General features: G+C 52.1%; 1 protein-coding gene across 8 annotated transcripts in view; it reads right to left on the reverse strand.

The window, feature by feature from the left end:
- Nucleotides 1-17,999, reverse strand: part of GATA3 (GATA binding protein 3) — a 30,308-nt gene that overhangs the window by 6,449 nt on the left and 5,860 nt on the right. For 2 of the 8 annotated variants that reach the window (XM_053922047.2, XM_045186415.2), the window contains exons 2-5: nt 12,924-12,969; nt 11,874-12,504; nt 9,078-9,614; nt 3,797-3,942 (exon numbers count right to left, since the gene is read on the reverse strand). In XM_053922047.2, coding sequence (XP_053778022.1) covers nt 3,797-3,942; nt 9,078-9,614; nt 11,874-12,114 — 924 coding nt within the window. In that variant the 5' untranslated portion in view covers nt 12,115-12,504; nt 12,924-12,969. Of the gene's footprint in view, nt 1-3,796; nt 3,943-9,077; nt 9,615-11,873; nt 12,505-12,923; nt 13,204-14,048; nt 14,179-17,999 lie in introns of those variants that run through there. The other 6 variants (XM_053922048.1, XM_045186419.3, XM_045186413.3 and 3 more) reach the window with 5 other exon arrangements.

Genomic DNA, 17,999 nt, shown 5'->3' on the forward strand with positions numbered 1-17,999 from the left:
GGCCACCAGTTACTAAGAGCAAAGTAGGAGCACTCCTCAAAGCGTCGAAAGCACTTGATAGACCCCAAATAAAGAACTGCCGGCTTAGAAAGAGAACAGAGTGCTAACCCAGTGAGAGAGTCTGCGCGTGTGTGAGGCCTACGCTCACGGGGTGGGTAATTTAGGAAGCAACAGGCAGGACATCCGACGGGAACAAGACCTCAGCAAACTTGCCGCAGTCCTAAATGTACACAGCCCACGCTTTCAGACTTGGTCGCCTTTAGACTTTGTCACTCACAGTGACAGCCATCCTCCGTCTCTTGAGGTGGCTTTTAGTTAATGAGACAAACTATAAAGAAGAAGGAATTCTGGTCTTCAACAGGAACATGGCCCCTCCCCCTGCTCTCATCTCATGCCACCTTCTGGAAATCAGGTATTTTCTATTTGCTGTTCACAGGGCACAATGGTGCCAGGTCAAATGTCAGTCTCAACTTGAATTTTTAATTATTTGATTGTGTCACTGCCTTAATTTCTTTTGAAAGGGAAATTCATCTTTTCACTTTTTTGACACATTTATATGGGGATTATTCTCTGTACCTACCCTGCAAAAAAAAAAATAATAAACTCAAAAACTTTTGGGACAAAAATAGGTCACGTCTAGCATCCATGTCTCTCACCTCCTCAGCCCCGCCCCTGACAACGTAAAAAGAATACTTTAACTGCAAAATTACTCCTGCACCTGAAGTCAGAAAAATTACCAAAGGCAAGAGGAAGAAAAAGAATTCAGCTAGCTTGATCAGAAAAACTTCTGGCATGGTTATAAAAGCATGGGACAAAAAGGACAGGAATTTCCATCAATATTTTATCAGGTAAAACATTGGACCAAAGATCCAAAGCTGCCAAGTATGGAAAACTCAGTGGCAATTCTGAATTAACCAGACTGACTCCTTTCCTTTCTAAGCCACTAAATTGTTCCACAGATACACTCCTCTGTCCTCCAGGCTTAAATGGTAGAGCCTCTTTTTTCTGTAGTAGTAATTCTTTATTTTCTGCATTCTAAGGAGCTGGGCGTTAAAAACGGCCCTTATCTACCATGATCAGAAAGATGCTACTTTTTGGCTATCTGTTTCAAAAATAATTCGGTACAGCCCAAGAGCGCTGCCTCTAACTCCAGCTGCCTAAATTATTAAATGTGACAATTTAAGACTTAAATAACTGTTTCTTCTGTACTCTTGGGAAGAAAATAATACATTAAATCAGTGCTTAATGATTTTGACAATTATGTTATTACGTGATTATTATTATCTTCCTGTACTTTTTTCCCTTTAAAAGTAATACCCGGATATAGCAGACTAATATCTACTCAGGCACCGGATTTCCCAGCCCAGCAATTTGGAATGTGTCACACAGGCACATGAGGCCAACTGGTAAAATTAAAGCTCCAAATGACGAGGTTCACAGTGCGTCCTTTACAGTATAGTGACAGTTTCATAAATAGGAGCAGACTCAGAATACATCTCTGGTCTACAGACTTTATGCGAATGTATACAGAACCTCTCAAAGCCGTACTGTTTGGTTCACCAGCAGGATACAAAATACATTAACAAAGCAAGCTACTCAGCTGGTTGTTAAACCTATGAAAATCCCGGCAGCGACACTGAGGAAAGAATCCTATGGCTCTGCCCTTCAGTCTTTTCTCCTATTTCCTGCGTGAGTTTACTCAGGGTTAGATATGCATCTGACAGGGCAGCTTGCTACATGTTGGGCTGGGTGGTCGTCGGTGAATCTGCAAATGTGCAGAAAGGAAAATAACAAACTGGAGAGACGAAGCTGGGATGGAGGGGCAGAAAATATAGGAAAAAAGAAAGATACAGGTTGTAGGTACTCAGAAGTCAGATGCATTAAAGGGCTTAAAAAAAAAGAAATCCTGAATGTGCTCTGCGTGTCTCTCAGGACGGAGCATATGAATTCTATGGAACTAAAAATACAAAACCACCCAGAACAGATGAGTAAGACGGAAAAGACAGCTGAAAATGTGACAGCCAATGAACTCTAGAATTCAAAGTACTTGTTACTCAGAATCTAGAGGTTGTTTATGAAAGGTGAATGAAGACAAAATTATATAAAATGCAAGTAGTCTCCTATGCAATCTGCCCAGACAGAAGAAACCCCAAGAAAATGTCAAATGCACTCTTGCTCATCAATCAGCCTGTACTCTGAGACTTTACTTCCTCTTTTTCCTTCTTTACTTTTACCTTAAAAAAAGAAAAAAGCCCATATAATAGTACCATAACTTATTTTTAACAAAAAGGTTTTTGTTGTTAGGTTTTTCTTTTTTTCTCTTTTCCGTTTTTTTTTTTTTTTTTTTTTACGAAGGCCAGGTTTTGAGTGATTCAGAACATTCTTTTGCGGTGTGATCATATTCATTCTGTGCTAACACCTCCAGCCATTTTTTTTTCAAACACGTCTTGCTCTGATCCGTTCAAACATCTTAACGTTTAGGTTAGGGAAGCTGAGCTGTTGTTTATGAGTTATCTCCAGTGCTCAGATATCCGGCAGCTTTTTCCTAGGAAGTTAGCTTTGCACATAGAGAAAGGAAAAAAAAAAAAAAAAAACCCAAAGTACATGGGGACTGGGAGATTGAGAAAGTTGGAGAAAGGGGCAAAGATCAGAAAGAATAAAGCCTAGAGACCAGGGATTGCCAAAAATTAGTCACATGGGCACTTCCATCCCTAGAAAGTGTTTCCTTCTTCTGAAGAGAATGCGAAAGGTCTTGAGTTGCACTAAAATCTGATGGGGAAGACACATAATTCTTTAAAAAGAACAGAAAGGATTTGGATTTTTCCCCCCTTAGAATTTGACAGACACTTCCTCATCAATTAATCTGCACGGGGAAGGCCCCTCCTCCCCCCCCTACGTGGTGAATGTCATCACCACAAAAAGTATTTTGATCTCTTGACTGTGGTTAGAGTTATCATTTGCCAAGCATGCTTTTATTTGTCTGTTATATGCACTTGTTATTCAAGCTGGCCCCAGGTCCCGAAGTTGACAAATGAACTTCTGCTAGTTTTCCTAATAAATACTTGGCAGTACCAGGTTTTCTCAAGTATTTTTAAGGGTCAAGAAGTTTAAGAAAGTAAAAAGAGAGAGGAAAAACCTGGCACCCTAGCAATAGTAGTTCAAAGGGGTTCTAAGACCAAATGCTGGGTGACACCAACAGGCAAGCCACGAATCACACAGTTTTTCCACAGGAGTTACCTGTGGGAAGTCCTTCCTTGTGAAAGGCTCCACCGAGTTCAATGTCTGCATGTTGTGAAAGCCTGTTAACTGGCCACATCAATCTGAAGTCTCTAGCACATGAGATTCATCCAGCACTGAGGCTGTGATCACTTCCCGGAAGCCCACTTCTACCACTTCAGGACCAAGGTCTAAGGGGGTGCCTGGGACATTCCATCCTCATACGAAGTTTCTCTGTCTGTCAAACAGTGATTATCAAGGCATCTCAGATCGGTGGTCCTGATCCCGTTAAAACACTCCTTCTATCAGCGAATAATTTCAGATTTGTAACCAAGAAGTCAGCACCCTTAAAACTTTGGTAAGTGACTTACGAAACATGGAGAGGAAATAAAGAGAGAGAAAGCGTTTCTGCATGTCTAATTTGAAAACAGAAAAGGGGGAAAAAATACTATCCCTAGCAAGCTGACATGATTTTGAGCTGTCCTGCTAATTTCCTGCAGAAAGCTCTCCTTCCTGGAGAGAGGAAATGAAAAACACCAAATGGCTGGTGTGGGGTCAGTGCTTCCCAAAGACAACTCACCAGCCTTCGCTTGGGTTTAATAAGCGGTCGGTTCTGCCCGTTCATCTTGTGGTAGAGCCCACAGGCATTGCACAGGTAGTGCCCGGTGCCATCTCGTCGCCACAGTGGGGTAGAGGTCGCCCCGCAGTTCACACACTCCCTGCCTTCTGGAAACAAGATCACACATAAGTCACTTATGGAAGGAAAAAACCACAGAAACGATGACAGTGCACGGAATTAGGGGATGACAGTCAAATGGAGAACTTTTCTTCTCTCTTCTCCCTCTTTTGGGGAACTTCCCCAGCCCCATCTCCTCTGAAGGTGGCCGCTAAGCCGAAAACAGTTATTGGATGGCCAGCTCACAGCCTAACCCATACACAGAGCAGTGGCCACGAGTGAACTGCAGCAGACCCTTGTTCTGGGCCAACCCTGTGCCAAGGACCGAGGCAAATTTCAACTGGTAATAGTTCCCTGGGAAAATCCTGAGCCCCAGACACGCAAAGGCAAACGTTCCATTCATTTCCCTCAGAGGAAAACAAAGGTGACCCATTCTCATCACTAGCTCTGTCTACACAGATTGATTAAATAATAAAGATTAGGATGGGAAGAAAGGGAAGATGAATCAATGGCAAGATAGATAAACAGATAGTAAACAGATGAATAGATCGATCAATTGGCTGATTGATTTCAGTGGTGAGGGCTTTAGATTTTATTTCCAATAAAACTGTAAATGTTCCTGGCTGGCAAGTAATAGATGAAGACCCAGCAGGGTCCACTCATATCCCCATCTTCTTTCCTCTACGGAGGCCAAGGTTTTCCATAGTTCCCCAGTCATTGTTACAGGGACCGAAGTGCCATCTTTAGGCAAGGAACCTGGAGATCTGGAGCTGTGGGGGAGGGAAAGGGCCAGGGAGTGGATTGAGCGAGGGGCAGAGTGAAGGGCACAAGATCAGAAGAACAGGCCAGTGAGGGAAGGGGGTGGGGAGAGCTCTTGGTCGGCTCATTAACCAAAGCCTGCCTGCAGTTGTTCTTTCTCCAAACAAACAAACAAAAATAAACAAAAACCGGCCAGGCGAGGTTAGGGCAGTGTTCACTCCAGGGGCGGAAGAGTGAGCCAGACCCACCTCCGGAGGGAAAGCTCCAGAAGGGGATCCCTCAAAAGGGGATACTATCTTAGGACACAGGAGTAGTTTGCTTACTGATTGCTTTTCAACTTCTGCAGGAGGACAGTTTCTGGGTGAGCCTGTCCCTCTGCTGGGGGGCTGCTCTCCCCACCTGGCTGCCCTAAGATGGGACTCCTGAAGGAGCATCCCCTCCACAAGGGGGGCTGGGTCCCAACCCTGGGGCAGCCAGTGGCCCCATTAGCTGGACTTCCCGGAGGAAGTCAGAGGGAGAACATGGTTCTGCTCTCTTTGGGGTGCTGGGAGAGAGGTTATGGGGGATGGCAAGAGAGAAAGACAGTCCCCTAAAGGGTATTTTAAGAGATCAATCAGCTAACCCAAAACTACCAGGAAGACGGGCCGGGCTGGGCTGGGCGAGGGACACCCAACAGGGTGCCGAGGAGCCTTGACTCCTCACACGGGGAGCAGGGCTGCCCGGGAGCCGGGGTCTGTTCTGCCTTTGGGGACCCCAGACCAAGCATGAGGGAATCAGGGAATGGAGAGTTTACACCTGTGACTTGTGCTTTTCTCCGGGGGGCAAATTTGGAGAAGGAAAAGGACTTTTAGATTAGAAAGGAGAGAAGGTGTTGCCTCCTTTCACTTTGGAGTCCATGCTGGTGCTGAGTTGCTTTTGTTCACGTTGTTTAAAAAAAAAAAAAAACCAAGGAGTTAGGAGAGATATTATTTCTTTTGCTTCAAATTCAAAAGGTTCTTAACCCACGATCTACACAGACCTTCCAAGAACCCCCATGATTATCTATAAAAACATGGTCCTGTTGCACCAAAAGCACCTTCTAGGGACCCAACTGCTTCCATGGGTCCTCAAAAAAGGCTTTGGACTGAACTGTATCCAGACACCTTTCACTGGGGTCCAAGCCCGTGGGCTGTGGCCGTCGGATGTGAGGAAGGCATGGAGGAAGGAGGAAGGGGGATGGGGCGCGTAGGCGTGGGCGAGGAGGTGCCAGGGGTTGCCAGAGCCGGGAGGCAGGCAAGCCCCTTCTGGTGACAGGGACGCCGCCCTGGCCTGGCTGGGCTGTCCAGTTCCCAACCTACCAAGACAGGGGCCTCTAGGGTTCCCAGACATTTTGTCCCTTTCCTACTTGGGCACAGGCAGAGCTCCTGTGAGGTTTCTCTGGCTCCCTTCTCACCCCAACAGCGGTGGCTCAGGGCTGGATGCCCTGCTCATAAGCACCTTGGGCTGGGGGGATCTCCCAGCGTGTGAGATTAGTCTGATTTCCTCTCCTTTGTCAAGCAGTGGAGAGGATGACAGCTTCCTTTTCAGAGGGACCTTAAGAACTAGCAAGGGCTGCCTCCCCAGCAAGGCTCTGCTCAGTAGAGCAATTTTCTGTCTTGATTCACTCCGCAAGTTTGCGATTACCTTGTGTGGGTTTTACTTATTTTTTTTTCTTTTCTCCTTGTTGCCTCTAGTCTGTGACTTCAGCAAACAACCAATTTTCCTAACGGAGGCCCTGACTATCTCCTGCTTTCTTTCCTGCTCCTCGCTCTCTGCCCGTTGTGAGCAGCTCACACAGACACCTCTCTCTTAGGTGACAAGAACCACAAAGCTGCGCGGCCTCTTGACATTCAACAGCCATTTTCAAACACCCCTTCACCTCCTACTGAAATCCTGAAACTGGGCTGAATGGCAGGGGTAGGGAGCAGTGGCTGGCGGTTGTGAAGAGGAGGGTAGAGGCAGATGCCCACAGGAGGGGAGCTCAGAAGTGGCCATTTGCAGAAAGGCTTTGTCTTTTGTTTGCAAAGATATATCCCAGGCGCCAGCCCTGGTTAGAAAAGCAATAGGTGCCCTAACCACAGCTCAACCGTTTCTCCAAAATGCACAACCCTCTCTTCTCTTGTCTCCTCCTTTGGCAAGTGCAAAGAAGAGGTTAAAAAAAAAAGCAACCACTAAAACCAAGAGAATCCCCTCCTCAAGAATTCCCACCACTTCCACCCTCTTTACACAGACGAGGGTCTAGAAACTTCCTCTCCCTGCTCCCACACTCCCAAAAGTACCAGCTCCCTCGCTGCCCAGGTGTGCTGGCTTTGGGTTTTTTTGACTGTGAGAAAGGAATAAGAGGAGGAAGTAAAAAGCCAAATTTAAATCATCTCCTCATTTCTCCCTCCACCAAAAAAATAAAATAAAATAGGTATATGGGTACCCTGATTCTGGTTCAGAGAAACCGCAGCACACCCCCCACCCCCTCCCAAATGTTCAAGGAAAGAGATGAGAGAAAGGAAAAGACTGAACCAAGGGCTGAAGGTGCATGTGTTGGGGGAGGGGGGAGATCAAACATGGAAATGAGGGCAGAGAAACCAGAGGCTTTGGAAAAGGTACTCTGTCCCTTCCCCCACACACAACTACCACACCAGCCTCAAATACCACAATCTTCCCCCAAAACTTTTAGTCCTACCAGAAAAGAGAACTTAAAAACAAAATCCCATCACTACCTCAAAATGCACAGGTCTGCTTTCTTTGCAATCAGCCCCAAGCCTTGATCTAATCCCGGGTTTTCTGCTGAACGCTGAGCACCCCATTTCTGTGGAACCCTCCACTCCACGCCGCTCCCCGCCCCCCCGACCAGGCATCCCGGCCACTCTCCCGGCCACTCTCCCGGCCGCTCTCCCTCTTGCTTTCTCTCTAACTCCACCAGCAGCCTACCTCCCTCTCCCTCTGCCGACTTGCATGTACTGAACATGCAGGTTTGAGTTTTTCTGTCAGCCTAACCGCATCCGGACTCTATTAAAGTTCCTGGCGCGGGATAAACAATGCAACTGTCGCGTGCAGCAGTCTGAAAATAATTGGATTAGCTAAAACATATCAACTAAATAGAGACAGTCCTGCCCAGGCAGTCGGAGTGAATGTCACCCTGGAAAAAAAACCCTGAAAACTGATCTCCTGGTCACTGGGTGCCCAGAGCCCTCCCTCACAAGTTTTCTGAACGGGGTTTTGCCAGCTCTGTTTCTAGACTGCTCATCACGCCCCTAAATGACAAGTGGTCTCTCCTCACTTCTTTGTATGTAGAAACTCCATAGAGGCAGGACCGGGGCTAGACAGGTTGGAATGGACCAGGGCAGAGTTGCCCACCCTGAAACAGACACACCCACCCAAGGAGAAACACAGTCTTCACAAAATCATCTCTAAAAACATAACTAAATCTCATCTCAGAGAATCCCCAACTTTCTGCTTCAACTGCTTCAGTTAGAAACAAAATTGGTCGTGGGTTATTTCAGTTTTAAAGAAAAAGTACTTTGTGTGGGTTGGTGGGAGGCGTTAATACAAGTGCCTGCACCAACAGAATCAATAGAAAAGCAGTGAGCTGTTAAGGCAGGGTGTGCTTTTTAGAGAGGGGGTGAGCAGAGGAAGTGCACACACACCTGGAGATCTTCTGCAGTCCTCCCTACCTCCTCTGGCTTCCGATCAGTAGAGGACTACGTCCTGAGACACCTCCCTGCCCCTGCCTGGGCTGCAGGTAACTGGCTCTGTCTACTTTTGATTTACATGCAGCCGTTTCTCTGGGGCAGAGCCTGCCTTGCTGTCCCAGAAGTTACTACGAGAGCCCCCTTTTCCATGCAAAGAATATGTGGGCTGCTTTTGCAGGGTCACGTCCACTGCAAAAATATATATACACACTTTATTTATACATGTCTGTATAAAGGGCTGTCCTCTGTTGACTGAATGACCCTGTTTGAGCTGGGCCAAGAGGAGCAGTCAAAGGGACTCAGAGGCCAGGAAGGGTCAGAGGAGGAACCTGTGTTTGTTTAGGTTTCAGGAGGTTTCGTTCTAGCATTAAACACTAAAGACTTATTCCTCGCCTTCCATTTGGTCTTGGCAACTGAGTGAAGGTTACTGGCAGAACCCAGAAGTCCCCCAGCAGGCAGGGGAGGGGCTCGTGTTTGGGTTTGTCTCTTTCCTTCCTCAGCTCATTGGGGGTTTAATTAGATCCCACTGCCCCTCTGCTCTGAAGACTGAAGGAGGAGGGACACGCCTCATTCTTTGCGCTATTAGAATGGGAAGAAATCAAATCTCAGAGGGGTCTGGAAAGCACCCAGCAGGGCCAGACTGGGCTCTCCTTTCCCAACCCTGGATTTAGAAGAAGCAAGAGGCAAAGGAGAAGGGACCCCAGGGGAGAGCAGGCGCCTACCTGTGCTGGATCTTGCCTTAGGCCTCGACTTGCACCCGAAACCGGTGGGAGAGCCTCCCAGCAGGCTGCTGGGGGGGAAGAGTCCAGAGCTGTATTCTGGAACGTAGGGCGGGTAAGTGGTGATGGGGTGGTGTGCGGTTGAGGCTGCCCCGCCCAGGGTGGTCATGCTGCCCCTCGAGTGCGACGACTCGAGCTTCATGCTGTCGGGCAGCGGCACCTGGTACTTGATACACTCCTTCTCGTCCTGCCGGCCAGAGCCGGCTGAGCCTGGCGTGGACAGGGATGGGTCCGGGGAGACATCCTTCGGTGGGGTTGGCGGGAAGGTGAAGAGGTGTGGGCTGGAGTGGCCCGCCGACAAGGAGGAGGATGAGGCCGGGGGATAGACTGAGAGGGGCCCCGGGGAACCGTGGTGGATGGACGTCTTGGAGAAGGGGCTGAGGTTCCAAGGCGAAGCGGTGTGGTGACCGCCCAGGGCTTTGCCGCCGTCCAGCCAGGGAAGGGATCCGTGCAGCAGCGGCGGGCGGCACACCTGGCTCCCTGCGAGAAAGGACAGGAGAGAGACAGGCTGGTGAGAGCAGCCCCAACACCCTCAGACCACTTGCGGATTCTCCGCTTCACCCCAGCTTCCCCGTCAGGAAAATTCCAAGCACAGACAGGACCTGGGCGCAGGTCCACTGCCTCCAATCTAGGCAGTGCTTTGAGCACCTTGGCCAGCACACACTTCACCCCTCTCCCCCACACAAACATCCCATCAAACCCCACAGAATGAAGGGCCTGTGACTGACACCCGAGATGTGCTGCGATGGAGGGAAGAAGGGCCCTTTGGCTTATTGGCCTCTCCAGATACACTTTCTAAATCACATCCCCTGAGATCCTTCTCTAGAACCTGACTTGATTTATTGTCTTCCTTCAATGGCCTGGGGTCCCCCATCCTAGACACAATCCCAGCCAACCTGATAAGAGTCGGCTGTGAGTGATGAGGCCTGAAGGGCTGAGCCTGGTCACACAAGCACTCAACACCAGGAAAATCCACTGGCCTGGAGAGAGGCCAGCAGCAGTGCCCAGCTCTGGGTGCCCAGAGCAGGAAGGAAAGGGCTGGGAAGAGAGGAGAGGGGGGCTTCTTAGGGTTACTTCCACGGAACCCTACTTCAGTGCTTGCTCATAATTGGCAAGGCCTGAAATGGGTTTGCAGTGAAATTGCCAGCAGTCATAAAACTGGAGAAAAGTTTTCAGGGCTGTACACTGGGATGCCTTTCTCACCCTCCCAAATCCTATAGAAGAAAATAAATTAAGACCCAGATGCCCTCAAAGTCGTGATTCCATCAGTGTGATGTTTTTACCCAAGCTCCTGGCACACAAAATTCTGGTTCTTGTGTGCTTCGCTTGTACACAGTCTGAAGGCAGCCATAACCCAAACAAGTCCACACACTCTGAGAGGGGGAAATTTAAACTGCAAGTTCAAATCCACACACATTGATCTTTTAATCCAGTACCTGCCTCAGCTTTTGACGTTCTATTTTAACTATTAAGAACAATACTGAAACTAAAATCTTAAGAGAGAGAGGAAGGGGAGGAGAGAGGAAGGGAAGGAGAATTCTCTGAACACTAAGGGTCAAGATTCAGATTATGCAGGAAGTAGTATAGTAAATAGTATCAAGTCTGCATTCACGCATTTCCACCTAACTGCTGATCTGCACAGAACAAGGGCAAAGAGCGCCCCATCCGTAGAAACAATTGTTTAAACCTGGTGACAGCGGGGCGGAGGACGCCTGCTGCCGGAGGGGCTCTGTCATCCGAGCCAACCTCTAGGTAGGAGACTAGGGCAGACCTCAGTCCGGAGGGACTAAGAGACTCCCATTTTCTCCGCGTGAAACTTTGCTGCTATTTCTCCTTTTAAAATACCCGTGCCCCCGAGAAGCGCTGCTTTACCCCTTAACTGCACAAGGCTGGGTTTCTTTTTAACATTTCCAAACTCCCAAACTTCTCAAGGTGAAAGAGAAAGAAAAATAGGCAAAGCCACTGTAATCGTTCCTCCATAAAAACAAACCCCGGTGGATCCTCAACCTTCTTTGGGAGCCGAATGGACTGTTGTAGGCCGGAGGAGAGAGGAAGGCCAGAGTTGCGGGAGCAGCAATGAGGCAACCTAAAAGCAAAGCCGCAGGAAAATTCTGTGCAGCCGGGAATCTAGCAAACTGCGTATGTCTCGACCTTAGGACAGTCGTCTTTCCACCAAAACCCCTTCAAGCACCAGAATGCCATTCCTCCGAGCCCAGAGGTAGCAGACCTGCCTAGACACCTAACGCACTAGCTTTGGGGAAAGGTCAAAATCAGGGATGTCAGGAAAGACGCCTCTCGGGCCTTTCTGGAAAAGAGCTCGCAGGCAGAAGAACTACGGGATAACTGGGGGAGCGAAGCCCTTTGGAAGAACCGAGGCTGAGCCGGGTAGAGCCGGCGCCTGCTGCGGGTTAGGAAGCCGGGGCTGCGGAGGCAGAGCCTCGCTCCCGGCGCTGAGGCCGCTCGGGGAGTCTGGACTGTAGCCCCGCGCCCGCCAGGTGAGCGCCAGGCCCCAGGGACTCCAGCTGCCGAGAGGCGCCTCAGCGACTGTTGTGAAAAACACACTTTCATGACGATCGAGACGGCTTCCTCGCCCATTTCCGGGCCCCAGTTTTTTTAAATGAAGCACTAACTGCGCTTGGAGGCTTTGGCTGGGTCTCCCCACCCCTGGTCCCTCCCTGCCTCCCCGACCTGGGCAGCAGAGGCGGCCGCACAGGGTCTCCGCACCCGGGGTGGACTCACCGTGGTGGGTCGGAGGGTACCTCTGCACCGTGGCCCTCACCGAGTTTCCGTAGTAGGACGGGACGTGGTTGCCTTGACCGTCGATGTTAAAAAGTACATCCACTTCCTCGGGCAGGGGGTACTGCGCCGGGTCCATGTAGGAGTGGCCGAGGCCCGGGTGGTGCGTGTCCGGGTGCTGCCCGTTGAGGACCGCGGGGTGGTGGTGGCTCACCCAGCGCGGCTGGTCTGCCGTCACCTCCATGGCCCCGGCTGCGCTCGCGCCCTCTCGCCGGGCCCGGAACCCGCGCGTGGAGAGGGAGGGCGGTCGGCCTGGGAGGTCAGGAGGTTGGGGCTCCGAGGCTATGCAGGTGACCTTGCCGTCGGAGGAGCGGGGGTCGTTTAATAATTTGTTTTCAATGGAGGAATGGGGTAGATGGGAGGATAAGGTAAGCAAATGAGATTTTCAAAAAAAAAAAATCTTTTGAGTGGTATCTTAGCGAAGAGAAGAGGAAGGAAAAAAAAGAAATTCCAAAAAACAAGTACGGAAAGATAAAGGGGGACCAAATTGATAAAGAGGGGACGAGGAAAGCTGGGATTCTGCTAGTGAAGCTCCTCTGCAGCGGCTCCGAGGCTGGGTTCCTCCTCAAGTCACCTGCAAAGGAGAGGAAGGGAGACCTGGATGAGCTCCTAAGTACCTTGGCACCTGAGTTTATGAAGTGGCACCACCTGCCCTCGAGCCGCCGGCCCGCGCCCGCGCCCCTGGACACGCACACACACGCGCACACGCGCGCGCCTCCTACGGAGCTCAGAAAATCCGGGTGCAACCCGGGAGAGAACCGCTCCCACAGACACCCCCAGGGTCCAGCTCCCCCGGGAGCCCGGCACTGACTGAGCCTTTCAAACTCGGACAACAGCTCCCTCCCTCCGGGGGACATCGGTCCCGGGACCTTTCCTCCAGCCTCTAGAAACTCTCCAAAAGCGGAGCGTTGAGTTTTAAACGTTTTAAAGTTTTCCCAAATGCAGAGGGGGGTAAAAAATCAAACTTAAAAAAAAAAAGTCGCCGGTACCAACCTGGGTAGCGAGGAGCAGTGAGGAGGAGGAGGAGGAGGCGTGTGACCTGAAGAGCAGAAAGTGCTCGGTCAGATTGCGTGGCTTGCTCGGTCTCTCGCTCTCTCCGTGTCTCTCTCCCTCTCTCTCTCCCTCTCTCTGTCTCTTTCCCTCTCTTCAGATTTTTTTTTTTTTTTTTTTTTTACTGGGAATGCATTCTTTCTGAAAGTATCAAGACGGCGCCAGGCAGCTCAGTGTTCGCAGACAGCTGTGGCGCGACGCAACTTAAGGAGGTTCTAGTGTCATCCGCGAGAGAGGGAGGAGCCTAGCGCAGGCGAGGAGGGGACGGCCTCCCCAGCGCAAGGAAACTGCAACCCAAACCCGCTCCGGGGCTTCACCCCCAGCCCCTCCTCCCGCCCCTCCACTGACCGGAAAGGGGCGCCGCGCAGGGAGGCCCCGGGCGGGGGGTCCGGGGGTGGTGGGCGAGGCGGCCGGGGCCGGGGCCGGGGCCGGGGGCGGGGCAGGGGCAGGGGCGGGCGGGAGAGGGCGGGCAGGAGGGAACTCGTGTTCTGGCCCTTTAAATGTGGCTCCAGCTCCTGCCAATTCTTTCCGCCTGGGTGGATTATTCTTTACCGGGGAAACCAGCCTGCCCCATTCATAAAGTTAATTTCTACAGACAGCCTTGCTTTTTCAGACTTTTTAAATAAGCAACTTTTAAAAATTCAATCTGGGCAGTACTGGGGAAGTTTATTGACTTGGGGCTATGCGCAAGTAAAACTGATCAGAAAAAAAAAAATTAACGCCCAAGTACCTTGAGATTTCCCTCTCCAGAGAAATGACTAAGAGCTGAGGAATTGGGCAAAAGGAATATGCCTTTGATTGAAATGTCAGAGTTACTTTGGGGGTCGTTGTCAACAATATGTTCCCCAGCCTTTTGCGTTAACAAAACTCTCAAATGAGTGTTTCAGCTGTTACAGCTGTCCTCGTCAGACCTAATATCTGTAATCGATGTGCGCTTTTCACTTTAGTGACAATAGCGATGGATAAAAAGGAGCGAGGGAGAAAGACTCGAACTAGTTCCAACTGCAGTGCTGTGAGTTGGATGGAACTCGGGTCTTCATGCCAGTTACCCAACTTTTCCCTACTTACTCCGGCTCCCGGCGTGTATCCTCAGTCCCACACACTGAACCCCAGCCCGACCGCCGGGCAGGACGCCGCAACCTTCCCAGGGCCCGGGCCTCTCGCTGCGGAGCCTGAAGCTCCGGGCGGAGGGAGCCCGGCTCAGAGCCGCCTCGCGAAGGGCGGGGCGGGGGCGGGGCAGCAGAAGGAGCCAATCAGCGGGCGAGGCTGTGGCCGGGCCGGGATTGGCGGGCCTTGGGGCCTCCAACCTCAGCGGCCTGTCCCGGTCCTTTGAGCCACTGCATCCCCTAGCGGCGCTCAGCCTCCTGCAGCATCCCGGCCCAAAAAGGAGGCCGGGGCGCTCAGGGGTCAGGCGGGAAAAGACTCAGGTTCCACCCTCTGCTCACTCAGCACAATGTGTACTAGGAGAGAGTTAGGGTTCTCCCGCAAGCTTTCCCACGGACGGTACTAAGCTTGATGTGGGTTCTATTGGAACTGAAGACATTCCCTTTTCACTCCTCTACGCCGTAAAATGCCCTACAAATACAAAAATTGGAGCTAGAAGAGACCGCCCCTAAAAATAGATTCTGGAGGCTTCCTTTCATTCGGAGAGGGAAAAACATCAATATTCAGCTTTAAATTGTTGAGAAAGAAATATTTTGTTTTAATGCACAATTCCTGTAGAAAGAATAGTAAAGTTTATTTTGAATAGTGAAAACGTGGCTCCTCCCGGTCTTGTATTTGGAGCCTCTCTTGAGACTCTGTCTTCCTAAAGCTGATGTTAGTTAGAAATTAGAATTAAGTTTTTAGGTGCGAAACAGGAAGAAAATTCCTAAATTAAACCCCACCACCCAATGTTTCTCCTGAGCCCGTTTAATAAAGTCCCGGGTTATCAAGACGGCCCAGGAAAGGAGCATCGATTTTCCTTTCTCTCTGACCACTTTTCTCTAGGGCCAGTCAAGCTGCCATCCTCTCCTCCTGCTCACGGCGCTCTCCAAACCTTTTAATTATTTAGTTTCTAGCATACACCGGAAACCGCTCCACAAACGAGCACAGACGAACGCACAAACTTTTTTGCTAAAAAGTCCCGAGATTAAGAATGGAAGCAGAGAGAAAAAATGAAAAGCGCTTCTTTGCGCCTCAGTCCAGGACCAGGAGATGCTTGCCGGACCCCAGTGCAAAGCCACGCGGAAAACCCCCAGCGTGGCTCTGTGGTCCTCCAAGCCCAGACCTGGAAGCCGGGGAAGGATAAAGAAAGCCTCCCTGCGAAGAGAACTGTTGCCGGTGCCAGGACTCGAAAATGTTAACTTCCAAGGCTGAGAACGATTTTAAAAGACAAAGAGAAAATATTGGTAAGGAGGCCTTCCGGTTTAGCGGCGCCTCTCTGATAACCTACAAAACTGGGGGGAGGGGGATTATTCGTTTTAACTAAATCACTAGCACCAACTCGGGCTGCACTGGGATGGAGAACCCTCAGCCCCGACCACCTTGAAAAACAAATAATAAAAGATCCTGAAGGCCCCTCTTGGTGGTGTGGAGCTGGCAGAGCGGCGCGGGGGCTGCGGCTAGATGCCCGGTGTAATGGAGCCAGCCTGTAGGGGGTATTTAACATTTAATTCCCAGCCGGTCCGCCCCTGTTCCCGGACTGACAGTGGGTAATTGGGAAAGAGGACGTTGCTCTTTTGATGGCCCGCGCCGGCCAGTCTCGCCGACGCCACACTGTGTTTGACGTCACGGGGCCAGCCCCAGAGCCGGGAGCATAGAGCAGGGGAGGAGGGAAAAGCAGTGGGGAGGGGTACTGGGGAGGGAGGGCCGAGGTCGGCCTCGGGACCCACGGGGAAGGAAGGGGGAAGGGAGCGCGGCCGGAGAGAGGCTGCGGCGCGTGGCCTGAGGCAGAGAGCCGGGCTGCGGGGGTCTAGGCTAGGCCAGGCGCCGGCTTGACCCGCCTCGTCGGCAAATGCTGGCCGGGCTTCCTCCTCCGGGAGAGGGCGGGAGAGGGGAGGGGAGGGGGCTCGAGGCCGGGGGAAGGGAAGAGGGGAAAGGTGGTCCTGACTCCCCTGCCGCCGTAGCCTGTAAAGCTGATCCAGGCCTCCTGCGGAGACACTCAGTGCTCATCTGCAGACCTCACAGCCTCCTCCCAGAACACCCCGGCTCCGGGTCTCGTCTACGAGTTCCCTCTCCTCCCCAGAGCGGCTGGGGAGGAGAAGAAAGCTCTGAGGAGGCCGAGGAAGATGCTGTCGTCCCTGGTTCCTGTAGGGCGAGAGGCCTCCCTTACCAGGGTAAGGGACAGGGGAATGGCCTGGAAGCCTGGGACCCTGGGGGCAAGCATCCCGGAGCCGAGCAGACAACAGCGCAGCCACCGCCCTCCTACCCCCGCCCCCATCCCCTGGAGCCGAATTCCTGCGTGGGGCGGCAGGAGCCAGTTTGGCCGATCTGCAACGCCAGGCCTCGGGGCGGCTGCTTTAGGCGTCAAGTTGAGCGAGGTGTGTGTGCCCTCTTGGGGAAAGGGTAAGAAATGGAGCCTTACTTTCTCTCCTTGGTTCAGCTAAGCTGGCAGCCACACACACCCCCAAACACTTGCCCCTGTACGGGTCCCACCCACCTGCCCTCCCTGGAGCGCAGAGACTCTGTCCGGATGGAATGGGGAACCCAGTCTGGTAAAGGAACCGAAGCCCGCGGCGCAGAGGGGAGGAGCGTGTCCCCCCAAGCTCACCCCTGGGGTCTCGAGACTCGAGGATCGCAGATCCACGCGGCCAGCGTCACCAACCCGAGCCTAGCGACAGGCGCTTCAAGGCGAGCTCCGCGGGGCCGAGGTCCCGGGAGCTTCGGCCCCCCGCGCCCGAGCGCTGCCGGCAGAGGGTAACCAGAAAAGCCGAGCCTCGGGGTCGAAGTCATAAAGTGACTAATCCCGAGCAAGGGGAGTGAGCGTGCCTCGGGCCGCCTGGGGCGGTCATTTGAGCGTGTTTACTTAAGGACTTTGCAAGTGGAGCGCGCACGAAATAGTCGGATTTCCAGCAAGGCAGCAAATATTTGCAGGCGGGAGAAAGAAGCGGAGCCGGCCGCGCCGCCGCGTCCCTCCCCCCGAGCCACGGCGCCGGCCTGGGCGGACTCAGCCTCACAGTTAAAGACAGAAGTGAAGCCGGGAACCTGCGGGACTAGGCAGGGGAGGGGGTGGGAAGGGCGCAGAGCAACAGCAAAGGCCAGAAATTGGAGCGCGGGCCAGAGGCCCTGGCGAGTCGGTGCTGGGGGAGGAGAAATCACTTCTTCCAGCTCGATCAATCTTCTTTGGCATCGATCGGTCAATAAAAATGGTGTGAACGGGCCTCGGTCAGCGTGAGTCTGGGGAGGAAGTGGAGGCCGGAGGTGCAGAGGCCGGCTCTCCGCACCCGCGGGCTTCGCACCCAGCGGTCTGCAAGCCCCAGCCGGCGGCTAGCTCGTCGCGGGGAGCCTCGCGCAGCCCCGCGGGACATTTAATTGGGTGTCTCCACTTTAATAGTGGTCATTGTTGGAGCAATTAGCTAAAGACAATAACCTCCAAGAGGCGTTTAATTCGATTCCCGTCGCCGGCGGCTGCCGAGACTCGGGAGCTCAGGAAGAAGAGCCTGGCCTGGGGAGGAAAGATCTGCTTAAGTGTCGACTCCCTTACTTGGGGGTTTTGTCTTAGGTGTGGGAATTCTAATGGGGCAAGGTACAGCACAGAGAGACCAGGTCTTGCTCCTAAACCCAGGAAACCCTTGCTGGGCCTCGCTATCCCCACGGGGAGCCCAGGGCACCACCGCGCCTACTGACAGCACGCGTGGGCGGCCACGAGCGGGTCGCCGATGCCTGTTAGAGGGAGAAAGCAGAGAAGACAGGGACATGGAAGTTGGCCTCCTTCCTCCTTAGCTGTAGGTCCCCCACCTCGATCACGCGAACAGCGTCCCAGTTTTCTTCCCCATCGGGGAGGAGGAACAAAGCAGAGACCCCCCTCTGGCGCGCGTA

Source organism: Desmodus rotundus, chromosome 4, assembly GCF_022682495.2.
Source record: "Desmodus rotundus isolate HL8 chromosome 4, HLdesRot8A.1, whole genome shotgun sequence".
NCBI classification, from domain to species: Eukaryota; Metazoa; Chordata; class Mammalia; order Chiroptera; family Phyllostomidae; genus Desmodus; species Desmodus rotundus.